This window comes from Halichoeres trimaculatus, unplaced genomic scaffold (genome assembly GCF_033239565.1).
Source record: "Halichoeres trimaculatus isolate MK-OKI-2021-1 unplaced genomic scaffold, fHalTri1.1 fHalTri1_scaffold_14, whole genome shotgun sequence".
Taxonomy (NCBI): Eukaryota; Metazoa; Chordata; class Actinopteri; order Labriformes; family Labridae; genus Halichoeres; species Halichoeres trimaculatus.
The window spans coordinates 12,586,318-12,609,032 of record NW_027437192.1 but is presented as its reverse complement, the minus strand read 5'-3'; the positions used below and the strand labels follow the sequence as shown (position 1 = coordinate 12,609,032).

At 39.4% G+C, this 22,715-nt stretch overlaps 1 protein-coding gene across 1 annotated transcript in view; it reads left to right on the top strand.

The window, feature by feature from the left end:
- The window catches only part of osbpl10a (oxysterol binding protein-like 10a), a 77,134-nt gene that overhangs the window by 28,866 nt on the left and 25,553 nt on the right, over positions 1–22,715 (top strand). Inside the window, exons 4-6 of the mRNA XM_074686925.1 lie at positions 2,380–2,448; positions 7,180–7,377; positions 19,882–20,122. Coding sequence (XP_074543026.1) covers positions 2,380–2,448; positions 7,180–7,377; positions 19,882–20,122 — 508 coding nt within the window. The remainder of the gene's footprint in view (positions 1–2,379; positions 2,449–7,179; positions 7,378–19,881; positions 20,123–22,715) is intronic.

Below are 22,715 nucleotides of genomic sequence, written 5' to 3'. Positions count from 1 at the left end.
TCTGTTTCTCAGTGGGGTTACATCTGTATTCCTCCAAGTCAGTGGAGAATGAGGCTTGTTATAGAGCTCCTTCTGGAGCTCTGCTGCAGGTAAACCAACAGTGCATGAGGCCGAGTAATAATCCAAACTTTTTATCTCTTTGGAAAACTTTTGGAATTAAGTATTGTGTGTTAGTAGTGGAGGCACATTTTCCTGTTGGTATTTTTGCTGCAGGTCTGCCTGAATGAGCCAGCGCGTAGTTCCTGTCGAGTGTTTTAGTTGCACTTTTAGCTTCTTTAAAGCCAGTTTGATAGCTCCAGTATATCAAAGCAGTGTGAGGTTTATATTTCAAACACTGAGGTTAATGGATGTTAGTGGCTTTAGCAAAATGGCTTTGGGACTTTTCTTGTGCTGTGACATGTTGCTTTCATGTATCATCATCCAAATGCACAAGTTGCCAGATTATAAAGAGAATCTGATGCAATACAACTCACCTGCTGTGAATCCTTACACTTTGAAGCTAATAAAATACATTTTTACAGACCCTATCAGAGAAGTGTTGGTTCAAGTATTTGATAGATTTAAGGTCAGACTTTGATGTTTTGTTGTACTAAATTGCATTTAGTAAAGAAGTGTTCCTACTTAACTGCTACTATCGCTGCTACCATATCAATTTTTGATAACTGATGCAGATGCTGGAAAGTGGAGAGCAAGTTGGCTGATGGTTGATACATAATACAAATGTAACATTTTTCGAAAACAATTGACAAGTATATTATAATATGTATGTTTTTCCTCAGCCAGTATCTTGTTTTGGATGCACCTTTAATTCATTTATGGCAAAGGAATTACAATGGGTTACGCTTTAGATGTCAGTACAGGAAATGTTCATTAAACGTTGCATTAAACTTCTGTCTTCCATTCATCACAACAGAATTTATACATATAAGAAATCACTGTCCAATACAAAATGAGTATCTCCACTTTTGACTTTCTACAGTAAGTACAGGGTGGGCCATAAGTTTCCATACATAGGAAAATGTATAATGTACATTTTATTTGGAATGGTCTCCTAGATCTCCAGATCTCTCCCCTCTTAATTTCTATCTTTGGGGCCATTTGAAGGCCATTGTGTGTCAAATAAAGATACAAGACATAAATCATCTGAAGGAACGTACCAACCCTGTTACAAGCATAACTTCCAACTGTGCTATTGCTAGCTCAACAACAGTGTAAAACACATACCAATATGTGTTTTTGAAACAACGGTAAACATGTAGAGAAAATATTATAAATAAAAACAGTTTTCCAACAAAGAATGTTTATTTTTCCATATGTTTGGAAACTTATGCCCCACCCTATAGAGCAGGGGTGGGCAAACTTTTTGATTTGTGGGCCACAATGGGTTCCAACATTTGATAAAGGGGCCGGACCAGGAGCAGATGGATGGAGTGCTTTGATAACTATCAGGGTATCATTCGTTCTTTCCATATCCGTTTTAGAATCCAAAATCGGAAAACGGATAACGACTTGTTATTCAATTTTTCGTTTTCAAATCAAAAATCAGAAAACACCTAACAGTCTACTTTTCGCTTTTTGATTTTGTTTTGAAATTAAAATTAGAATATGCGAGAATGGAATTATAATGGGATTTTTAATGCGTGTATGGTTTGTTCTTTCGTTATTCTGTTTCAAAACAAAATCTAAAAAACAAAAAAACTGACTTGTTTTTTTTGTGATATTTTGATATTAAATGTGAACTCTCTATCTAGCAAACATCAGAATTGCAGGGAAAATAAAACATTTACAAGGTTTATTCATTTAATTTTTTCAAGTTCGGCGGACCGGATTAAAACGTTTAACGGGCCGCATGTGGCCCCCGGGCCGTAGTTTGCCCATGCCTGCTATAGAGTGTCCACAGTCTCTCAGCCAATGTCAGCGTTGGGGAGCTCAATGACCAATGAAAAGTCATTTTACGTTTTTCTTAAAAACAGTACTCAGATGTATCTTTGACCAATTATCAAGGCACATATTTGGCATTTGGCTGATTTTCTGTTTTGGAATTTAATTTTACTGATTGCCCATAAGTTTTAGAAACTGAAAGTGTGTGTTGTTTACTTATTAGCAGGTCTGTCTTTCCTGCTAGATTTGTTTTCACTCACCCCCTTGTTACTAAATGTCCCACCAAAAACTACTGCTACTTTTACTACTGTAAAAAAACTGACCATACAGTAAATGACTGGTCCATGCCAATGGGGCTCAACCACCCAAGACTTCAAAATAAGCTTTTTTAGTATCATTAAATTTTTTTTTTTACATATTTTTTTCTTTTTATTTGGCTGTTCTTGTTCTTAAGTTTTTCATCAAAATGATTAATCTCTTATCTGTGTTTGGTTTCAGGTGAGGAAGCTGAAGGGCTCGGATGAACACCTGAGTGTGGAAAGAGCTGGAGGAGGCCAGGAGATGCTGGTAAGCCCCCAAACACACCTGAGCTCTGATATCTCAGAGGACTTCAGGCACAGTCTGCTCACAGCTTTAGAAAAATGGTTTCATCTTCAAACATCAGGGAGTAAAAGGCTTCAGAGTTTTTGTAAACTACACTGACTAATCACTCTCTCATGTATCCTTTAAGGCCATGAAATACTGCGGCCTGATTATGCATCGGACAGGTTTATTCAACATGTGGATCCTCACTACTCCAAACTGCTGCACAGCTGGGGCAGGAGGAAAGTCCAATTACTCTGCTCAGCCACGATGAGAAAAGCAATCAAAGAGGAAAGAGAATTGGATAAGCAAAGAAAAGTGGAAGGAGGACAGTGTATCTATCTTTTTTCCTCCTGCCAGGCGGAGCTGAACGGGTGTTTTGTTCCTGTTCATTGACTGCGAGGCTGTGCCGAGGCAGCAGCTGTTATTACTGTACCCACTGCTGTGGTCTAATCCGTCCCCGAGCGACGTTGTCTGCCTCTCAGATCGTTATCGCAGCCGCTGTGGTGATGAGGCAGCCAGCGGTGCAGGCTCGGCTACATCTCTGATAACAGACCTCTTTGACAGGAAAGGTGTAACAAGATTTATTTATTGTAACAGAAAAGGAGCCAGGAGCGAGGGTCTTCATAAGAAAGTGTGTAAAAGAGTGCTGACACCTTTCATATTGCTGATCAATACAGGTGCAGTAAACACATTTATCAAAGTGGGCTCAGGGAGGCCTTTCGAAGGAAACTGATGAGTTAGACAAACAAATATGAGGCAGGATATTTTGGTTTTCTACTTTCTCTCCCAGGATAGACAAAAAAGTGTTTTTATCTGGAGTAGAGTAAAGTTGCAAACCTTCAAGACACAACAGAACATTTTACACGTCTTAATCTCAATTAAAAGTTCATTTGATCTCTGTGGTTGAGCTTTAAATCAAATAATAATCCGATTTTTGTCAGAAGATGGAGCCAGCGGTGAAGTTTATTAGTAATGTGAGTTTTCACTGCACGTTTTATTTCGATTTTCATTTTGCTGTTGTCATCCTTCACACACAACATCAGAAGTGGACTAATGAGAGGAAAAGTTAAAGTTCTGTCAAAAATTACTGCAAAATTTATGATGAAAAAAAAGAACAAAACAAAACAAACAAAACAATAAAAAAAAACATAACCATCTCCATTGGCTTGTTGCCCTTCCCCAAAATCAAAAATCTCAAAAAAATCTTGTTGCTGCAAGGATGAAAAACTGTTTAGTATGCAGGTCATTGTGCAATTGACATCTAATCTCAACATGCTAAGACAATTCCTTGATGTGAAATGAATCAGTCTAGTCTCTGTTCATATGATATTAATCGTTTCCACATAAGTAGAATTAGACTAGTGTATCGGAAACTGTGAGGGAATATTTAACTTTTCTGTCCTCATTTAGCTCTCCTCCAAGCTTTTGCAGTCGACTTTTATATCTTAATGGCAAAGTTGTCACAACTTTTAACATTGTTCTGTTGTCACTTCTGTTTATGGTTTACGTTACTTCGTAGTGAGCTGAGGTTGCCTGGATTGCAGGACATAATCTTTAAGTTTCTCTATGAGAAAGTTTAGGTCCCAGTTTCTCATCATGTTACTCCTTTGTCTTTTCCCAGTAACTGTCATAATAACCAGATTTTCAAGAATAGATTGAGACAGGAATCTTCTTAAAACTGTGAGTGCAGGTTTAGAATGGTAACGGACACTTTAGGCAGAGGTGAAACACGAAACACTTGGATATGACAATGTGTTGTCCTCACCTTCCCTTAATGTTGTCGAGAATTAATCACTGTTGTCATATGGTTTTAACCAATCACAATAGAGTTTTCAAAATGGCCTGGTGACAGATATAAAATTTAGTTCATACATCGGTAATCTCTTTAGATGTTAATTAACAATAATTCTACTTACAGGACACAAGAAAAACATGGGGATGCATTTTTCTGTGCCTACTGTACAATTTTGTGAATGATGTATTAGAAAGTACACCATGAATACCTGCAGCTATAATAGAAACTGGATGAGAAGAACACCAGAAAGCAGAGTGTGAAATGTCTGACACTCCAAATTTCCTGGTTGGAAAACAATTATTTCGATTCCTGGCACCAAATATTGGAAACTGAATCCACAGCCTTGTACACGCTCAGTGTTTAGTGAGGAATCACATGCCCCAACCACTCCTGACAGGAAGGGCACAAAGTCAAACTGTGTGAACTATGGTCTGGTGATGTTGTTTACTTTCTGCTCGACTAAAGAGAGCATGTTAGAGTACAACCCAGCTCTGACCTCCTGTTGGTTTAATCGGTGCTGGACTCCAAATGCAGTTTTTGTCACAGTATGAACTTGTTAGCTTATTAACCAATGTTGGCAGTATTTTTGTCAGAAAGTTTGTTCACAGGTAGCTAAAATCTACTCTCTTGTCCTACTGCCAAGCTTATTAGTGACTAGCTAATTGTGTGTAATTAGCCCTCTCCCTGTAGCGTAGAAAATGACAGGTCAGGAGCTGACCCTTGTACCATCTACCCACTCTGCTTCACAGCGGAGTCCGCCCACAGACAGCCGACAGCTAAACACCAGTAAAACTCCAGGCACTGATTTCTTTTACTCCTGAGCAGAGTCTGTCAGGCACAGTCTGCTTTAATATAATGTTTATTAACTATCTGGTCCCAATTATGGATTATGTAATTGTGTAAAGTTTTACCTTTTATTATTATTTAATGGCAAAGTTATTTTCACAGTATTAAGTCATATTGGATGCATTTAATTTGACTGTGCTGTGTGTTATGGTAGAGCAACATTTCAGCAATATGTCCTTTCTTAAGTTTTTTTTTCCAGGACCTGAATACTGGCAGTCTCATGTTCATAAATTACTAAATTTTTCCAAAAAATGCCAGAAAAAAATCTTGTTTTGTTTAAATAAGAATCATCATTTAACAAATTTTAGTTGAAACCAGTTATCAAAAGTGTTTTTTTTAAATAATTAAAAGGAAGAAAATCAAAAATATGCAAAAAAAAGAGGAATTGCTTTGTCTGTGAATCAAGTCTTTTTCACAGACAAAAAAAACATTAATCTAGAATCAAGAAGAGTTAAAAAAGGAAAAATTGAGTCATAAACACTTTGAAAAAAGACTCAAATCTGCAATTTTTATCTCTCTGGGATTCAATACTAGACTGAATTCTGTTTAGATTCATTATATCCAGTAAAAATGTCACAATTCAACCCATTTTCCCACATTTCTTCAATATTTTGTTGTATTTTTCCCACTTTACTTTTTCTTTTTGAAATGATTTGACATCTTCATTTTCTCATTTTGTTTGATAGAAATGTACAGGGCTTATTGCCAGATTTGGAGCACACAAGCTCGACATGTCAGTCATTTATTCCTGTTGCAGAAAATGATTTTTCCTTTTCTGCTTACTCACAGTTTGTGGCGTAGCTAATGTACTACACAACATTTTTCTCTTATGTAAATGGGTAAAATATTTCATATTTACCCAATAACTCCAACTACAAAGCGTGCAGATGTCACCTGTTGCGAGGAATAATGTTCTCAATTCCACAGTGATAATGAAATAGAGTATTGTATGCAGTTATTTCACCTTATTTATGTGTGTGTTGATGTAAGAACCACAGGCTGGCCGTCCTCTCTTAGTGAGCACTGTTCTAAAGTACAAGTTATTTATTTGATTTTCACCGACCAGGCCTCTGTGCTCTTCTAAAGGATAAATCTCTGGTTGTTTTCCCCCTCTGCTATCGTCTTTAATCTAATAAAAAACAAAAAGAGAGATGCTGTTCTGACATCACTGCCTGTGTGAGCACAGAGGTCAGAAGAGGGGATGACACAAGAGTCACAGAGGAGGAGAGAAGGAGGCTTCAGAGTGAAGAATGAGATGTGACTCTGGCTTTGGCCCAGAAAACTAAGAGACAAAAACACAAAAGGGGGGAGCAGTCTTTTAATTTACTTCCGCTGTAAACCAGGTTGTTATGGTTTTCTGGATGTTGTGTTTTTGCATGATCTCAGGTCATCTGAGTTCTTTATGAGTAGAAAAGTAATTCAGGGTAATAGTGCACATTTAATATCAGAAAAACTATCTATGCAAACCTTTTGCTAACAGCTAACAGCTTTTTGTTCACCAGCCCATTGATGCTGTTAAACACAGCAACACAAGCAGTGACCAGCTCTACTGGCTAACAGCTTTATAGTTAATAGCTGATGGCTAATGCTAGCTAGCATAAATCAAAGCCACACTGCTGTGTTCAAAGAAAGAAATCTTAAGTAAAACTGTAACAGGGAACTTGAGCGGGTTTTTTTTTTTTTTTACATAAATGTATGATTTATTACTCTGTGAGTGCACTCAGGTAATTTAATAACTTTTCTTGTTAGGACAAAGTAATTGAAAGTAGTTGACATGTAAGAGCATGATCTGAGAAACTTAAAAAACACAAGAAGTTAATCAAAATGTAATTCCTTTAGATAGTATTTAGTACATAACGTAAACATAAAAGCTTCTTTCCTCTAGATGATAAATCTGATTCTGTCTTTTTATACATTTTATTCAAAGAGCAGTATCCAGCATTTTACATTTAACCTTTTATCATGAGACAGCTTCATAGAGCGTACTATCTTCTTCTAACAACATCATGAACCTTTAACATTTAAAACCCACTCTACTCTCGCTTTCTGTGTCATCTCCCCTCTTTCTCCAGGGCTCCTCGTCCTCCGGTCGTACACGTAGCTTCTCTCTCCTCCCTCACTTAACCCCATCTTCATCCCCGGGTTCCCAGAGGCACCTGAGCCATGCGGCCTCCCCCAGCAACATCGTCACCATCACCCACCACAAATCTCCGGCTGCTGCCCGGCGAGCCAAGAGTCAGTACCCAGGACGGCTGCTGGAGGTCAAAGAGGTGGGTGTTTGAAGCTTAGCAACAAGGCTCTGAGTGTGTTCCCATGTTTTTATGTACTTACCGTTTGTAGAGGTGAGGAACCAAAGTGGATCTGTACGTTTCCATTAAACCAGATTAAGAGTTTTTCTCACAGCGTTGGTTATTATTTTTATCAGTTTGGATATGATTAAACTCATTAAACTCATTGCTAGGAAACTGCAAAAGCAATTTTATAACTTTGAAAAAGTGTGAAAAAGGTTAATTAATCAACCAAATGTTGCTGAAAATATACAAAAGCACAGTATCTGTGGTTCCTCATCATTTAATATTAGTTTGGCTATAATCACAGAGCAGTTCTTGTGAGATAGTGGTTTCTGTATGGATTCATAAACGTAATTCATCTGTCTGTAGAGGCAGAGCATGTACAGTAGGCTAACATCACTTAAATAAAAATAGAGAATGCTATGATGTGGATAGCAAACTGCGAAATGCTAATTTACAGCATAAGTCTAGATGGCAGCAAAAACAGAAACATTTCCAAATAAAGGAAATCATTATGAATAATTAATACACAATAGATACAGAAAAAACACTCAAAGTTTGTCCATGAATTTAATTTTACTCATTTTAATTATGGAGACATTTCTACATGTCTGTGCTTTGTTACTAGCACCTTGTTTACAATAAATCATCTTGGCATTCATTTCAGTGGAATAACAGTGAGAGGTTGTTTTTTTTTTATACTAACAGAATATAGATGATCAAAGTTTTCAAAATAGTTCTTGAAAATTGTGGAGTTTTTCCACAGTAAAACTTCTCCTGCTAGCTTACACAACAGGCTAACACTTTTCGCTGATTATTGTCTTTGACTTTCTCTCTTTCATCATTCAACTGGAATTGGCTGTTTTTGTTCCCTTTAGTGCCGGACATTATTTTTAACTACTTTTTGGCCTTTTATTGGATAAGTGACCTGTGGAGAGAGGGAATGTTAGGAGTTGAAAATGGGAAATAATGTGCAAGCAGAGGGCCATGGCAAGTTGTCGAACCAGTGATCAAAACAAGGACTGTTGCTTATGAATAGGTAGCAGGTGATCTTGATGAAATTTTCAGGAAATATTAAAAATGGGACAAGGAAGAAATTATTGAATTTTGGAGGTGATCTGGATCACTGTCTGGATCCAGGATTTGGGCTGTTTTCACCATATGTGTATAACTCCAAAATAAATGGCCGGATTGCTTTGCAAAACAAAAGAAGACAAAGTCACGTTTATTTCTGACAGATGTCAAAGTATGATCCAGATCCTGACAATATTCTGGATACTAAGATCTGGAATATGAAATATGTACTGGGTCATCGTAATTTTCAACACACAAATTCTGGTACAAACCTGAAACTGTAGCAGACAGTCTGCTTAAAGAGTATAACATTAAAGTGTTGTGTGACACCATATGATTGGCAGAGGTCTGTGCTCTCTGAGTGCTTTTCTAGTTTTATTTACTTTTACTGTTCATCTTTCACCAAAAAAATTAATTTACCTTGGTTTACATAAACTAACACACACATATGCCTCCTTAATGTTGCTGTTTTTCTGGATTCCAATAATGAAATTTTCTTAGCGTTGATATCACATTTATAAAGAATTAAAAAAAAAAAAGAAAATTTGGGTCTGAAAATATTGTTTTAATATTGGAAACATAAAAAGAACTTAACCTTGGATAAAGTCTTTCAAGAACGTTTGTTTTATCTGATTATTTGAAACAAAGAAAGCTGCTCTGTGTTTGTCGTGGCCTTTGTGCTTCCAGAGCTTCAGTGCTTGCTCTCTGGTCTCAGGTGGGACACTGCTGCAGTGAGTTCAGCAGATATTTCTGGCTTCCTGGCAGCCTTGAAACTGACTGCAGTCTGCACAGTCTTCCCTGTTAGTTCAGCTTTGTTGGCATTTTTATTGTTGCCATCAATACAGCTTAACATGGCTGGTGACAGAGGGAAGAGCTGATGGAGTGTATGTTGAGCGAGTGTGCATACTTTGACGTATGAGATATTAAAGTGTTCATCAGTGCGTTAATAGTAAAGGTGTGGTCATCCAAATGGAACATAGTCTCTTGCATGATGTCCTGTAAATCCTTAAATGTGTGCATTTTTTAATAGTTTTTCCACTTTTTCCACAAGAGATTCAATTTACAGACCTACAAGCACATCCTCTGCTAATTGCAAACCCCTGGCTTGAAAATCCCCATCAGTTTTTGATTTATTCCAAAGCTCAAATCCTCATTAATTCTCTGGGGCTCAGTCACCAGACCTGTCACTTCTGGTTACTACTCAGTCCTCATCTTCAACATCTCCATTCACTCAGCACAGGCATCCTCTTCCCTGCTTATCCGTTCAAGAGGAGCCTGTCTGCGGTTAGTTTTCGTTGATTAATTGGAATAGATAAGGCCTGAAGTTTGGTTTGTGTGAAGTGAAAATGATAAAGGCATGATGAAGATGTGGCTCTTTGCCTGACTCCTAAAACTGTGGAGCAATTACCTGCTGCGATATTTGCTCTTAGCCTTTTGTTAAGAGATGAAAATAGCTTCTCAGGATCGTTGCCAAGCAGCTGTGCATCTGGCCACTGAATTATGTAGATAAGATGACTTAACAGTTTGGAGGGAGAATAAAACATTGACAAGAAGAGACAAGAGGCTTTCTAAATATAAAACACTTCTGCCCAAACACAATGTAGCCACAGAGAAGAGGAATAGAAGCTGACAGAGATGAAGGTGTGTCTGCTACTGTTGAAAACATTGTTGCTTCCCCACATACCCCTGTATAAATGTCAATATGTTGTGATGCCTCTGTCTTTTTTAATTCATTCAAAAGAGATAACATGGAGCTGTGTGCAGAGCATTGTGGTGATGATGCAGATTTATACTCACTAACGAACATGATCAATTCATCGACTCTTTCCTACAAGCAGGAGGAGCCGTACTGGCAGTGACACTTGTGTTGAATGCAAAAGTCACTCTCTGGTGTATCTATCTTTAGGGCTGGGACAATATGCTGATCGCTCTATTCGATTCTCTTACGATCTTAGGGGTGCCGATTCGATTTAAATTGCGATTCTCCAATATTTACAATTATTGCATTTTTCAGTTTGCTTTTTCTAACACCAGACCATGTAAAATTGCCAAACAAAAATCCTGATATATCGATTTTCAATTTTTTTTCCCCACCCCTACCATCTTTACCCCTCAAATTTATCTGGTCTTGGTTGCTTTAGAAACATATATATATATATATATATATATATATATATATATATATATATATATATATATATATATATTAGGGCTGGGCAATGATCAAAACTTTTAATTGTAATTAATCGTATGATTTCCCTGATTAATCATAACTAATTGCATTGTAAATTCAAAATCTAATAATGAATTCAAAACCAGTGTATAGTGCACTTTTATTGGAATGTTCTGCCATATGAACTAAAGTGCCATAACATCTGTCATGCAAACACTAAATCAGTGCTTGTCATACAGTTATAGTTAAATAACATATTTAGTACAAATCAAATTTACAAAATGTAAAAACAAAATTAAAGCTTATTGCCACTGTCAGGCCATTATAGTGATACTCCGGGATGGAACAAGTTGGGTCCTATCACAAGGTTTAGGGCAGAAATTACCCCTACAGCAGTGTTTTTGTGCAGCAGAAGCCCAGGGCACTCGCACCAAACACCCTCTCCCTGCTCCTCTGCCGGTTTCCTCTGCACTCAGACGGGGCCATATTTTACTTGATCAAAAACACAAATAAACGGACTCCCACTGAAAAACTCTGATATCGGTCTGCATTCACGCTTTATTTAGAGAATTTTCAGCGCGTTACTTTCACACAAAAACACCGCTAAATAAGGCTCTAGTTCTCATCGCGTCTCTTCGTCCTGGCAGACTACCTGCGTTTGTTTGTATCTGGCACGCCGTGCGCGTGGACTGATACACTAAGCGGCTAGCGCCTTTAAGTTCCGTGGCGTTGCCCCTTTTCTTCATGCTTGTTTTGGTTACTCATCGTGTTTCTTTGCCAATTTCACTTCCGGTTCCGCCGCGGTGAGCAACAGACATTTACAAAATAAAAGCATGTGAGCAACATGCACTAATGTGCGATAAAATATTCAACAGCGTTAATAGATTGACGGGTTAACGCGAAAATAACGCGTTAGTTTGCCCAGCACTAATATATATATACATATGCTATGAGTCATCTCACATCTTCTCCTTATATCCATGCTGATCTCTCATCCAAAGAGCGCACCGCGCTCAACCACAGTAGTTTATGGACATGATTTTGATTGACAAGCTCTGCCAGACCCTGCCTTCCTCCACTGAAAAACACAATTTACTTCTATAGACACATTAAATGGTTTATTTTGTCAATTATTGACCTCTTATCTTGTCCTCTCTTTTGTGCATTTGGAGGAGGTAGGGACATGCGTTATTATGAATTTGGATCTCCGTAACTTTTTCTTTCTGTTATTTCAGATTTAATGATTCATTTCAACATGCCTCCTATTTATTGCTCATGTGGACACTGCATTTGAATTTGAAGATAACATAGCTAATATCACAGCCTTTCACCTGTAGTTCTCTGATCCTCGCCCCTGAATAAAAAATACCTCTAACTTTGTCTATCTTAAACTGGGACACAGAATTTTTCTATGGTGTCTGCCAAATGGAGCGTTTTCATAGATTACAGGGCCAAAAAAACAAAACAGTGCTTACATAACAACCTGTCATGTCACTGAACCCTCACAGCCTGTTTGGAGCACCTTTTCATGGCCATGTCTCCTCTCCTAAAACTGGAGCTGTAGGAAATAAAGTGCAGAACCACTTTGCTCAACTGTGTATTCAAACCTCAGCATTTACACCGGCGTTCATCCGCTTGTCATTCTTATGGCGCCGTTCGAGGAGCATCAATATTTCATGCCGAAAAAATCTTTCTTTCATGCCTTCTTGCTCATTGAAGACCTGGCTGGCTTGGAGTCATTAAATTCCCCATTCAGCTGCACCACGCTGTGTTTCGCTAAGAATATCCCGCCTCAGTGACTCACTCTGTGACAGAAAGAGAACAGCTCGCGATCAGTGAGAGTAAAGAGTCATTCCTCACCTCTGAGGGGCAGAGTGTGTCTCCTCGAGTGAACCCGGGACAGTTTGAGTAAATACAGAGCAGATGGCGTGATCATTAAGCAAAACAAACACTCCTTTGGTGCTTGTGTTTCCTCCATGGGCAGGGAAAAATGTCCCTTTGTGGTGTGTGATTCATTTTATCTTTAGCTTCACAATCCTTTGCTTCTAAAGAATTGCAGCTTTGTGTGACCTGAATCGTATCCACCATCAGTTTCTTCCTCTGTCTCTCCCTCCTCATGTCATTTGTTCTCTTCCTGTATTTATCACAGGCTCATAACTTTGCCTGACTGGTTTGGCACAGGGCCGAAGGGACGCTGGAGTCGACAGTAAAAGAGTGTGCCAGCATTGTTATTTATTCTCCACTGTGTGCAGTAGAGACCTGAAGCTGCTGCGTGCAGATTATCAGAGGATTTATGGTCAAGTAGCATCACCAGAGATGTTGTATTCTACCTTTTTCTGCTCCCTGTCCCTGATAATATCATAAAATTCACTTTGATACCTACACAGCAACAGATGCAGACAGCTTCCCTTTCAAAATACCATTAAAGGAAAGCAGTGTTTGCACCTCAGCAGTTCTCCTCCTCAGCTCTGCTCTGTTGAACTCACTGAACCGTCCTCTCACCAGGCAGGAGGCTCAGAGAAACAGTGGAGGAACAGAAGCAGCAGAAGCCACAGTTATGGTTCGACCAATCCAGGATTGTGTACTAATGTGGTAACTAACACAGGAAGTCTGCACAGTCAATATCAAGACAACCTTCTTCAGTGTCCAAAGCTTTTTTATGCATGCTTCCCAGGAATACTGCAGGTTCTTTTTGGATCTCAGCCAACAAAATTTTCCAGAGTTGCTTCTTCAGCTGTGTCCCTTACAGCTTAGAGTCTGCCCCATCAGGCTTAGGGGAAGCAATGATGGTAAGGAGGCAGGATGTGACATCAAACGCACACTGCAGAAGCTACAGTGTTGTGGTTATAACATAACAGTGGATGGAGCTAGATGCTATGTGGATTGATGTTGTGTTATCAACAGGGGTTAGAGATGGGTACCAAATTCGGCACTTTTATAGGTACCGACCAAATTCTGTCAAAAGTACCAGGTATTGATTCATGTAAAATCAAAAGGTACCATGTTTAGGTACCTAATCGTATCCTTGTGACTGTGAGGAAGTGGTAGAGTAGGAAATTTTCCATACTGGACACAAACACAGCATTGCAAGGTTGTATATTGAAGAAAAGATATATTAAATGTTAAAAAATAAGATTTTATTATTAAACAAATTGATAATTTTTACCATATAAACACAAAACAGTACCGAAAATTGGTACTGTTGCGTACCGGGCATTGGTACCATATTGTTTCAAATGTGAAAGGTACCCATCCCTAGCAGGGGTACATGTAAATTTTAAAGGATTCTGGCTGAAATATTTCACTTTCTTGTATTTAAAAACGTTAAAAACATGAAGGCGTAGAAGTGTCCGTATGGCCCAGCAGTGAGATCTGTTGCCCCATTAGGCTAACCTTCGAGCAGTCGGTGGTTGAAAAACTTAGTTTCAGCTGCTTTCTCTTTAAGGCGCTTCACAAACCGGCTTCCCTCTGATTGGCCGGCCCCCTGGAGGCCTGTCTGAGCTATGGGCAGACCTTGGTGTTTGAGGCCCACTCATCCAATGTGTCAAAGGAGATCCTTGTGTGATGTATTCATCATTTCAGCAAGTCTAATGAACCTGGTGAAGATCTTGTGCGATTTGTAGAACATACTGTTCCGAGCAGTTCACAGACAGGTTACTACTAATGATTACTGTTGTTTACACTCAGCTTATGGCTTTGTGCGCATTTTTTGTGATGGGTATTTACTTTAATTATCAAATATCATTCACATACAGTGGTGGCAAAAATAACAACATAATATAACATAAATAACACAACACCTGACAGATCTAAAAATGTTTTGTTTCATATGTTCCTGAAACACTCAGATGGTTGCTCTGAGTACAATAAATATCAAATGAAGTGAGTCCTACTTTTTTTTATCTGCTTTGACTTTGGTATTAGGTTTGTCCAACTTTAGCAGCAGTTACAGCAGCACATCTCTAGTGAACTGTCGACAACTGCGTCAACTTCAACACTGTATCAAAAACGGGATTCTTTGTCAAATATTCAAATCCTTCACTTTAGTCTTTGTTTATAAACTGGATTGAAAAAAAGTTACCACTTTTCTCTAGCAGATGGTGAAATGTTTCTCTCTGACTCATGTGATGTGCATTTTATGGGAAAATATGGCTCCTCATATAGTCTGTAGACTATATCAACATATTTAACTTTTTCCCATGGTCTGATGTTAAAAAAGCAACTAAAAATCGCAAAAATCGTCAACATTGAAGATTCTCAAATTAAATCAAATTGGCACCCCAACAATCGTAATAGATCAAATGGCAAGAATAGCATCTTGTCTCAGCCCTTACTGATATTATCCCATACCTTCTGCAGCCCAAGCCAAATGCTTTCCTTTGAATGTCCAGTACATCTGTCCACTTTATTTTACAACTCACCCAAATTTGCTGGTTGGGGTTGAGGTCTGGACTCTAGAGGGTCAGTCCATCATTTTTAGTGTTCTTTTATACTAGAAAAACGACCTAAATCTCCCTATGATGGCTCTGTTTTATAGTATATAACGCATAGGGGTGACTATGAATATTTCATTTGCTTTATAGGTGTATTAATAGCTAATTAAACAAAAAAAGCTGAAACCTCTTAAATATGCCACATGTTCGAATAATTTTGGCCACCACTGTATATTTCAGAGGACTTTTTTACAAAAAAGCTTAAGATATCACATCATAAGGTAGCACTGAAAGACCCATTTATCCTGGCAGTCTTGGTGTGAATGTTCCGGCCATTGTCTTACAGTCATCTCTCATCTGTCTGTCCATCCATGCGTGCATCTGTCTCTCCTCTGACTGTGTGACGGTGGGAGTCAAACCGAATTACTGTCTCTCCCCAGCCAGCTTGTCACGGCTGATGTAGACTCATCAAACGCCTTGAATCTGAGAGCAGCAGTAGCAGCAGCAGCACCACTGGGCACTCACGCTGCTGCTGATGCAGAGCTGGATCACTGGGGTTAGGCTATTTCTGGAAGCACCACTGGTCCTGTTGGCTCCGGAGAGCTCTGTGTGTGTGTGTGTGTGTGTGTGTGTGTGTGTGTGTGTGTGTGTGTGTGTGTGTGTGTGTGTGTGTGTGTGTGTGTGTGTGTATGTGTGTGTGGTGCTGCAATTACCTTAAGCCCTCTGACTTGGCTCTTGCAAAGGTCTCTAATAGTTTTATTTCTCTTTTATGTCCGTGTGGATGAGAGCAAATCAACTGATATTAAAAAAGATAACTGCACATGTATCACATGCAGATAACAGAATTATTAGAAACCTTTACCAAAAAATATGTATGAAAATATTGATAGTTTGGAATTAAGAGGGCTATAAACTATCTGAAATGTGGTGTGTGTATCCTGTCTCTTCATTCAGTCCTTGTTCTGATGGATGGCTCCTTTTTTCTTTCACAGTCTCACATATTATATTCTTGGTGTACTCTTTTAACCTTCTGTCTATAAATTGCTTACTTCTCTCCATAGTTTCTCATCTTTATTTGTATATCCTGGATGTGTCTCTGTGTCTCTGTTTGCACAATAGTAAAAGTCATCTCTGCATTCAGCACTGAAATCCCCCTCGTGTTGCTTTGATCCTAAAATTTAGACACATTTCAGTGAGCACCATAAAACTTAGTGAGCCGTGTTATTTTTGAGCATCCTATGGGTTTTTTAGACTTGCTTAAGGTTGCATAGCAACACAATTGCTCAGAAAATTTTAGAGCCACCTGCTTAAGGCCCCTCCAGTGAATAGAGACCCTGAGGCAGCCCTGATGTCTGATACCACTGGTACACAGCAGATGCAGGCATGCTTTCTCCAAATTTTCTGCCTACACTTCCACATTGCATGAGGAGTACTTCAGAGTCAGTGACATTAATAATGCTGCTCTTCTTTGACTAAATAAATGAATAAAATGAATTTAGAGAGGGTGTATCAGTTTGGTGTCAAAAGCTCATGCTGTTGTCCAAACAGGCTGTACTAAAACACTTTAGATGAACTCCTCTGGAGGAAAACTCAAAGCAAATAATTTTAAAGGTGTAATTTTCACACCTCTGTAATGTGTCGCTTTGAGGGGTGGCTGTGGCTCAGCAGTAGAGGCAGTCACTTTGGTCAAGGCAGAGTTCATAACAATGGACAAGAGTGAATAGCAATTAAAATACATTTTGAAAGCACAGGAAAACATGAAAAACAATAACATCACATATACACAAAAAAGGAAAAAAAATCAAGTGCATTGTCGTGAAACAATGTGCTATATCTCGTGTTGGACCACACAGAAGGTTGACTTCAAGTGTTTGATCCAACATACAAGTGAACATGAAGACCAGGGGTGTCAAACTCATGTTCACTAGGGGGCCACATCAGCATGATGGTTGCCCTTAAAGGGCCAGTAAGACAGCAGCTAAATGTAACTAAATGTCATGTAAAATAAATTCAACTACTGCTTCAAAAGTGCAAAAAACTTTGCAGCGAGGGCAATTTCTTCAGCCACAATAAGGGCAGCTTTGACTACTGCGTTGTTCTTAGTTGTGGCTTTCTTGAACCTGGAACACATCCTGCTGCGATTGCAGTTTGCATTTTGAATCACTTTGACATACCCCCACCGCCAAAGACATACCGGTTTTTCTCCTTGAAGCACAAACGTATAGTGGCCCTCCCATCTTTCTTGAAACAGCCTTCCATCTACTTCAACTCTTCTCTTCCTGGACATTTTGGGATCATTGTTTTATTTTTCAGTTCCACTCATAGACTGTATATAGAGTGGACAGCGTGGCTCTGCCATTTATCATTGTACGGTTTTGAAGCCAAAATACCCCTGTTTCAGGCGCAGCCATTGTAGCAGTTTGCAGCCAGAGTCTGCGCAGTAGAGACGATGAGGGATTCTGGGAGAATTTCAGTTTTTTTCTTTTGAGAGTCCAATCACTTCTTGACTCTACCTCCCGACATATTTTACAATCCCCCCCAAAAAATACACGAGAACGGCAGCTGTCAATCATTGTTAAATGTGATGTAAAACCTCGTTTTTAACCTTGTATAACTAATGAAAATGAAACTTTTCAGGAAAAAAGAGGACTTGAATACAAGACAGCCAAATGATATCTTCAAATCAACACAACAATCGGACGTGAGAAACATTTGTACGAGGTGTAATCATTTTTTTAAGTTTGACCACAGCCCATCTGGAATGGCTGGAGAGCCGTATTTTTTAACCTTTACTGCAGCCAGCCACCAGGGGGAGCAGTTTTTATGGAGACCTCACTTCGAGCCGAGCAAGCGGACGTCCATTTTTTTTTACAGTCAATGGTACCACTGATGTGAAAACACTGCAGTCTAGTGGCTGGATTCTGTCACTTTGTGGGTAACATAATCAGTAGATACTATGGGAAATTTAGTTCACAGTCAATTCACCATTTTGACTTATCTATTATAAGACAATCAGACCTTTCAAGCTCTTGCAGACCACATGAAATGGTGTGGCGGGCCACATTTGACACATGTGATGTAGACATTTAAACTGGTAAAATATTTGTTTACAGACACACATGCGCAAACATCTACGCCTCTCATATTGACTAAAATGTAGAATATTGTATCTTTCCAACAGTGAAAAAAACACCATACAGCTCTAATAAGATGCCAGATTTAGGGCAAAGACAAATGAACATTTTGCTGTAAAAAAAGGGTCAGCTTGCTCTGATTGTTAAAGGTCGCTGTAAAATGATACACTATCAGCATGCTGAGCACCAGGAATCTATTTATAACAAGCACCAGGGACAAAAAGATGAGTTCCATCTTCCTGAAAAAAACACCTCACCTGAGTTACTGGTTGGACGAGGTAGGTGTTTAAAAAATAGGAGACTTCGTTAATATTAGTGCCCCTGCCTCTGAAAACCACACCACACCAGCTCACAGTGACTCAAAAATAGATCTCCTGGTGATGCAGGGAGACAGATGTGCAGAGGACGAGCATGCTATACAATATTAATGAATACAACATTTCTAGGCTGATAAACAAGCCAGATTCATTAGCCTTAGGAGAAGTTTATTACCTGCTAGTGAGAGCTGACTTTGTCTCCTTCTTTTTGTGCTACACTTGTGGTGACGACTGTGGTGAGTCATACTGAAATAAGTCTCACTAGGAAATGTTCTGTGTCTGCACAAGCTGAGAGAAAACTTTCTTTTTAGTTTGTTGAGTTTCAACAGCTTCTGTTTTTGGCTCAGCTGTCAGGGACAGGTGGCTCCGGATAAGTCATTGCCTGTAGTTAGAGTGAGGTGACACCACCAGAATAAGTATTAAGTTGTATCACTTCCTACACGCAAATGAAACAATATGGTTGTGTGAGATACTGTGAAACAAAGTGTAAAACTCATGTTTTCTAAATTCCTCATTCTTTGCTGTTTGTATGCACACCAGTATTCACACTATCAGGCTAAATGAAAAATGCTGTCTCTTTATGACACAATGAATGAGGCCATCAATATCCAAACTGTTGTTACTAATGTCTGAAACCTCTGCTGAGGGGGTGTATTGGATAAAATGATTAACTGACAGAAACAGTGTATAGTGCAAATCCAGGCAGGCATTGGGGATAAAGGAACCACAAAATTACACCCAGCCTCAAAGAGAAAAAAATGAAATTCTTATTCTTGACAATAAAAAAGGAGACGTAAAACATTAAGGTTTTAAAGCTCCTGTGGGGGACTTTTGGTGTTGTACCTACCCAGTGGCTGCAGTCACAGGCATTTAAAACTCAAAGTAGAATCAGTCTTTCTTGTCACTCATGGTCGGGTTTGCTTTTGTAGATCATTACAGGGACATAAATGTTGATTTTGGACTATTTCAAAACCTATTGGAAATTATTCACAGGAGCTTTAATTGTAAGAAAACAACCTTAAAGGGAAGGGGAAATTTGTTTTGGAGGGTTACTTCTGCTGATGTTGATTATAAATTAAAGTATATTTTTAGATATAAATTCAACTCCTTAAACTTTTTTTTATATTTCAAATGTTGCATCACAGCTTATAATGATGGTTTTGGGTATATTTAAGAAATGCCTTTACAGTTACCTGTTACGTGTAATAAATTAATTTTGCTACCCATAGGTGATGCTAATTATCTGTCTCTCAGCATCAGCAGCTTTGTGGTGATATTAGTGAGTGACTGTCTGTTTTATATTTCTGCAGTTAACTGTGTCTGTAACGCTGTACATCACTTATGTCTCCCAGGTGATGTCCCAAGCCGAAGGCCAGCAGAAGAACCTGGTTCAGTCCATAGACTCTTTACCCACGAGAGGTCCCCTCTCCTGTCTGGACCAGGACCTGTTGTTACTCAAAGCCACTTCAGCCGCCACACTCAGCTGCCTGGGAGAGTGCCTGAACATCCTCCAACAGACCCAGAGCCACAGCCAGGCGCCACATCACTCTCAGAGCTCCGATCGCAACCTCTCATCCCACGGAGCCCCCTCCGGTGAGTTCGCCCCAGGCCCTGTTCCAGTGCTGCTACTGGAGCCCCCGACCCCTCCATCTCCCTTATCCTTCTTGTCTTTCCAGTCCCCTCTTCCAGAGCCTGGCACCAGTGGCAAAGTTCAGCTGGGGCAGCTTGACTGTGGCTCTTGTCCCTGCCTGATTGGTACCTTGAATTTCAATGTTTGTAGTAAATGCTGTTGAATGTTGCATTTGAGTGTTAACTGTTGGTTTAATTTCATTCGGTTTGTGTTTTTTGTCACAGTTTGTAGCTGTTTGTGTTGTTCTGTATTGTCTTTCATTCATTGTTGTGTCTCTTCAATGTCTTTAGTAACATTGAAATGCCAAGTTCCTCAAAATGGTAGTGCCAAGTACAAGCATGAATGTGAAGTGTGTATGACCATGAACTTGTCAGTCTTCTTTACAGAATACTTGAAAGTATTTTAGATTACGTCCCAAATATGCATGTAAGAAAAAATCAGGGTTTCTGTGAGAATGGGTAAACCTAAATATAAGGACTAACACTATGCACTTCTAATTCTCCTCAAGGGATTAAGTCTTTGCCAAAGGATTCCACACTGGTGCCTAAAATGTCAGACCTCTGCCATGTTTAACACTCTTTGTGCCAGGTCTCTATGGATCCAATAAAGCTGTTAAATTTCAACCATTTGTAGCCTGTGGGTGGTTCTATCGACATAACACCTAGGGTGCGAATCCAGGAACAGGTAGTAGAGTTTATAGGCAGCTCAAATAAAGCACAAGAAAAAATTAGAAGGACAAACAAAATTGCGTCAATCAATCAATCAAACACTGTCAATGTTTCTCAAGAGAAGATTGGAGCAGATTGATGGTTGAACTCTACCTAAAAATTTAGCGAGTACCAAAGAGTTCAGGCTTTAAAACAGAGCTAGGTTGGATGGCAGATGTACACCTTTTGGATTAACGGTAGTTATAACTAATCCCAAAGGCAATCAAGAAGTCACGAAAGACGCTCATTCTCCAACACCTGTAGGTCAGCCCCCCAATTTCTGCAGTCCTCTTGAATTTTAAGTTTAACACTTACCACAAAGCTAGTTTGACACGTCTTCAACAAGTGAATCACTCTGTAAATTAGAGACACAAGCTTGGTTCGATAGAGGAAAGCAAAGCAAAATGCTAATGTGGTGTCTGTATGGATGTGACAGTTCTTCTGATCCAAGTTTGGCACCATCTCTGCCTCGTGTACTTTGACCCACTAATGTCTGTGCTTTACCTCAAACTCCCAGTTGCTTTCTGGCCCTTTTATAAATAGTTTAAGGAGTTTAAACATCCCTAAAAGAACTAAATATACCATTTCTACCCTTTCTTGTTGGAAGAAATCACTTGAGATGGTTTTGACATTCAGATACCTTCAAGGCGCCTCTTTAAGGAAGTATTTTAAGCACATCCTACTGGGAGCATAACCTGAGGCAAACCAGAGGGATGTTGAAGATAAGACCATTCATCTAAACGCTTGGGGTCCCCCAAAGAAAAGCTTAGAGACATGGCTAGGGAGCAGAACAATTGTCTACCTTGCCAAACCTTGCTAGACTCTCACGAGGCTGCACTGGTGTAGAAATGGATGGTTTCGATTTAGTGTTTTGCACCGTTGGAATCTATTACAGTTCTTACAAATCTAAAGTGACATTTATCATCCTTTAAGGCCTAATGATGCCATGTTTTTGGTGGGGTGGCTTCCAATACTGACTTCAGAAAGATCTGGATCTAGGATCTAGGATCTGCGTTTGGGGTTCAAAAAATGTACCGCTCCTCACAGTTTGTTGGTCTTCTCTTTGCGCCAACAGTCACCTTGCCCTGTACCTGTTCGTCAGACAGGGGGTGGTGTGGAGTGGGACCACCGGGCCGCAAGTACAAACCTATTTCCTTCCGCTGCTTGGCTGATAAGTCCTGTGGGGGTCCATCTGCTCCCCGCTTTCGGCATGTACCCCCCACACATCAGTGAGGAGTTTTAGGAGTTAGGATCCTCGGTTTTCCCGAGTGATGGGTGGTATGGCATATTGGCATGGGCAGCATCCGGATTTGATGTAGCTGATAAAGGGAGTGGTTGTCTGGTTGAATGGTTGGTTGAATGGTTTCACACCAACACAGGAAAACTTTTTGCCACTGCATGTTTAATACAACTCTTTGGTAAAGAGCCAAGCATGAGGTTGGACTGAGTTTGGCTGGCACGGTAGTCCCTCCAGGCTCCTGTTCAACCAGAGCAGTTTGTTTTAGCCAGCTTTAATTACTAAGACCTAACATTTGAAGGATGCCCAAAACCTGCCAATCCAAACCAGACAGCATATTATCAGCTGATGTCTTGGAGGATCTCTGGCACTTGCTTTAGCTGGATTCGGATCCCTCTTTTCCTCTCCTCTGCCATAAAAAGCTTGTATCCCAAATCGTGGCGCTGAACCTTTTCCTTTAAGGAAACAAAAATCCATAAAGGAAATTAACTTTGCTAACTACTTTCCTTTCAGCTTAACTTAAAGACTAATAGAACACTGTTAAACTGAAAAAGAAGAGTACAAGTGAGAAAAGGGTAAGAGTTGATTGTGAATGCATTTGAAATGTCACAG